The 4,270-nt window shown below is 59.3% G+C and overlaps 1 protein-coding gene across 1 annotated transcript; it reads left to right on the top strand.

The window, feature by feature from the left end:
* Window positions 1-530: 530 nt before the first annotated feature.
* DALRD3 (DALR anticodon binding domain containing 3) lies at window positions 531-3,296 on the top strand (the record flags this gene model as incomplete). Its single annotated transcript, XM_029086906.1, has 10 exons — window positions 531-638; window positions 737-859; window positions 1,175-1,245; window positions 1,484-1,542; window positions 1,916-1,998; window positions 2,097-2,220; window positions 2,323-2,381; window positions 2,492-2,605; window positions 2,811-2,879; window positions 3,082-3,296. Coding segments are annotated over 10 exons (930 nt in total), but the record flags the coding sequence as incomplete, so codon positions are not given.
* Window positions 3,297-4,270: the final 974 nt, after the last annotated feature.

Here is a 4,270-nt window from a genome sequence, read left to right as displayed (position 1 = left end):
GAACAAACAGTTTACTACCTATTACATACAGCAGCTCTGGTGTGACAGCAGGGGGCAAACAGCTGCAAACAGGCCCCTTTCTGGTTTTTTTTCCAATTGTTTTAACAGAAAATAAGGGGGTTTTAAATCCAAATTGCCTTCTCCTCTTCATAGAATCACAGAATGGTTTGGGTTGGAAGGGACCTTAAAGATCATCCAGTCCCAACCCCCCTGCCAGCAGCAGGGACACCTTCCACTAGACCAGGTTGCTCAAAGCCTCATCCAGCCTGGCCTTGAACACTTCCAGGGAGGAGCAGCCACAGCTTCTCTGGGCAACCTGGGCCAGTGTCTGACCACCCTCACGGGAAAGAATTTCTTCCTAATATCTCATCTAAACCTCCCCTCTTCCAGTTTAAAGCTGTTACTCCCTCTCCTATCACTACCTGCCCTTGTAAAAACTCCCTCCCCAGCTTTCTTGTTTCCCCCTTCAGGTACTGGACTCTTATTCCCCTTCAGTCTGGTTTGAGCCAGAGATGCAGACAGGATGGTAGGGGTGGGATGGCAAATCCTTGTGTCCTCATGTCCCCTTCCTTCTTTCAGTGACGGAGGGGAAGCTGCGGTCCCTGGCTGAGCTGCAGCAAGCTGTTCTGCAGTGCACAGTGAGTAACCCTGCCGTGCTGCCTGCCTCTCGATTTCTAGACATTGTTCCCTTTTGTCACGCGATGGTATTTGAGCTTCCTGCTGTGCTCTGCTGCAGGCTGGAGGCCAGGGGAGCTGCTGCAGCATTGTGCACGTGGTGAACTGCGAGGAGGAATTCCAGCAGCAGCAGCTGGATCTGCTCTGGAGGATTTTGGATCCAGGAGCTCACACAGCTTTGCAGGTGAGGAACCTCCCACCCTCCTCACTGTGGCCCCCAGCATCCTTGTGCTCAGCCAGCCTCCTTCAATCCCTGCAGCGAATGCTGAGGCCCAGCACTGACCCCCTGTGAGGCTTCCCCTTCCCTTGGTGGCCCCTCCACATTCTTGCCCAGGTGGTGCAGCAGCCTCCCTGCCCTTGGGATTTCAGCACTAAAGAAGGATGGGCAGGAGAAGACTGTGGGGAGACCGGGCTGGTTTTAGCCCAGTTCTCCTGCACTGTGTTTCATTGGAGCTTCTGAGTCTTTGATCTCAGCTCTGGCTTCTCCTCTCTCTTTCAGAAACACCTTGTCTGTGGGCCAGTGAAGGTGACAAACCCCTCATCACCCATCGGGGCAGACCAGTACTTCCAGTAAGTTGGTGTGTAGCAAGGTGCCTGCTGTCTGCTCATCTGCCAAGTGTCCCTGTGCTCTGCCCAGCCTTGCAGGCACCCAGCCAGCCATGCTGCAGTGCTGGGCAAGCTGGTGGCACACAGTGTTCTGTGCAGTCCCTCCATTCTGCTGTTCTCTGGCCTCAGGAGCCCTGGGGCACTCTCTGGGGTCGGGTCAGCTCAGCCCAGGGGTGGTGACTGTGTCTTGTGTTCCTCGCAGGCTCCGAAAGCGCCAGATGCACGAAGCCTCAGTGATGAAGTATGGGGAGCTGGCGCAGGGTGAGGGTTTGCTCTGTGGCTCCACGTGTGGGTGCTGCTCCATCCCCGCTGCTCCCTCGAGTCTATCCCCTCATCTCTGAGTCTGCAGCCAGTGGGGCTCTGTCCTGCATGGTGCTCCCTCTCCCCTCCGTGATGGAGCCAGGTGCTGAGCTTGCCTGGGGGAAGGCTTCTAAACTGCCACATGGGCCACTGGCACAGAGTAGCAGCTGCAGAGGGGACCGGGGCTGGGGAAGTGTGGTGGTCCCCAGCTTCCACCAGAGCCCCTTGGCCCCAGGGTGGGTTCCTGCCTGGGCGCAGGGGGAGACAGTAGAGGGGAGTGGAGCGAGCTGTGCGTGATGCCACCTGCGCATGATGCCACCTGCGTTCTCCACAGACGAGGCCTGGACTGAGGTGATTGATACCCTCACGGTGGCTGCCATCAGGTTTGAGATGCTGAGCACTGCTCACCGGAGTCAGGTAGGACAGTGGTTTTTGCAGAGCCAGGGCAGGCAAGCCGTGGGAATAGTGGAGCGGCTCTGCGCTGAGCCTGGACTGCAGCTTCTCCCTGCCCTCAGATCACCCTGGATCTGGAGGACAGCAGCATCTCCACAAAGGGAACCAAGAGCGGCACCTTCGTAATGTACAACTGTGCTCGGCTGGCCACGCTCTTCGACACGTACCAGCGGGCTGTGGATTCCAGCCACACAAACCTCCTCTGACGGCCACTCCTGGGCTGCTCCTGACACCTGGAGCCACAGGGGCTTCTCTGGGCACAACAACAGCCTCCCACCTCCTTTCTAGGCACGTACCCACCTCTGCCACCAGTGTCAGAACTGAACTTCTCCTCCCTCCGGGAAGAGGCAAGTGCCAAGAAGAGGAATGCGAGGACCTGTGTGCCTTCAGCTCCAGGGATGGATGCTGCTGGCCCAGGAGGATCTGTCCCGCTCCAACACATGTAATCCTTTCACAGGGCGAATGGCTCCTGCTCTTCAACTATCTCCTGCCCTTCCCTGAAGTCCTGCAGCAGGCAGCACAGCTGCCTGCACCCACCAAGGGGATCCGGATCACAGCCAACACAGAGACAGTAAGTGCCATGTGCCACAGCATCCATGGGTGGTGGCCCGACAGTCCCAGCCCAGGACAAAGCTGTGTGGCTGCAGGGTGCTGCCCACCGGTGAGCAACACAGGGGTGGTGCTGAGGGAAGGGACTGTGACACCCCTGGGGCTGCTTCTGCTGTGCTTGGGGTGGGGAAGGGCCCAAGACCAGCTAGACCCCACTGTGTCAGCAGGTGTGCAAGTTCCTGATCCAGCTCAGCATGGATTTCAGCTCCTACTACAACCGGGTCCACGTCCTGGGGGTGAGTCAGATGTCCCAGGCCTGCAGGCTTGTGGCCCTGCAGTTGTGGGGCAGCCATGTGGGGAACAGGCTCTGGGGTGCCAGCAGCATGATGCAGGCTGAAGGATGCATACACAGGGTGTAGAAGCAGCAGTGCTTCTGAGGCCAGCCCAGGGAAGGGCAACGTGTCCACCAGCCTGAAGTTGCCATCTTTCTCCCCACAGGAGCCGTTCCCTCACCTCTTTGACCAGATGTTTGCCCGCCTCCGGCTGCTGGGAGCAGTGAGGGACGTGTTCCACAGCGCCCTGGCAACTCTGAACCTCCCTCCTCTCAGCCAGATCTGAGCCACCACTGAAGAGCTGTGCCACAGTGTGACAGGCACCAGGACAATGTGCTGCAGAAGGACAGGGCATGTCCACCCTGGCAGGGCGAGAGGCTGGGAGTGAGGGCAGCCTCAGCCCCACGCAGGAGCTTCCTCTCCCACTGCCCACACTGAGGGTTTGGCTACACCCAGCCTGTAGCTGTGCCCCGCGTGGGAGGTGTGTGTGCCCCCCACGTCCACACCAGCAGAAGGGAGGACACCTGTGTCACCCTGCAAGCCAGGAGTACTGGGGGAGGCAGCACCACCATGGACCAGTCACCACAAAGCCAGGCACCAGCCTCGCTTCCCTCAAAGCCGTTTATTGAAGGTTGCTCCGTGCTGGCAGGGAGCTCCTGAGGCTGAAGGCTCCTGTTGGGCCCTGGCCAGGCCCCCGTACAGGGTCCAATACACTTGTTTCTGGACAAATGCTGTTTGTGTCTGACCCCACATAGAGCTGGAGCCGTGTGCAGCTGTTTGTGCCTCCCTGTGCTCGGATGGTGCTGGGTCCTGCTGCTCTGAGGGGGAGTGGCTGGGCCCAGGCTGGCACAGCACATGTGGGCTGCAGCCTCTCACCCTGCAGGGGGCTGCTGTGGAGGATCTGTGTCCCCACTCATTCCAGCACAGTCCCCAGCACTGCAGGGCCGGGACTGTCACACAGGGCCCTGTCCCTCACAGGGCCCTGTCCCATGGAGCAGGAAGCTGTACCCTGCCTCGTGCCACACCAGTACCTGACTGGTCTTGGCGTCCTGCTGCCCTCAGGCTCCCGGGGCTGGGTACAGTGCTCTGCACTCTCCCAAGCAGGTTCCTCTCTGGGCCCAGGGCTGGAAAGCCTGGCTGTAAGTCCCCTACACCATCTCCTGGTCAGGGCAGACTGATAACCACACTTCTCCTCTACTGCCTGGGGAGCCACAGGCTTGGCCATGAGTCACATTTGCCTTCTCTGAGGGCACCAGCTTTGAGCACCCCAGATGTGGCTGTACTGTACCAGAAGGAGCCAAGGACACCTGTCCCCTTGAGAGGGGACATCAGCACCTGGGCTGTGGTGATGGGCA

The sequence above is a fragment of the Antrostomus carolinensis genome, unplaced genomic scaffold, assembly GCF_000700745.2.
Source record: "Antrostomus carolinensis isolate BGI_N321 unplaced genomic scaffold, ASM70074v2 scaffold31200, whole genome shotgun sequence".
Lineage (NCBI taxonomy): Eukaryota > Metazoa > Chordata > Aves > Caprimulgiformes > Caprimulgidae > Antrostomus > Antrostomus carolinensis.
This window is presented reverse-complemented; position numbering and strand designations above follow the sequence as displayed.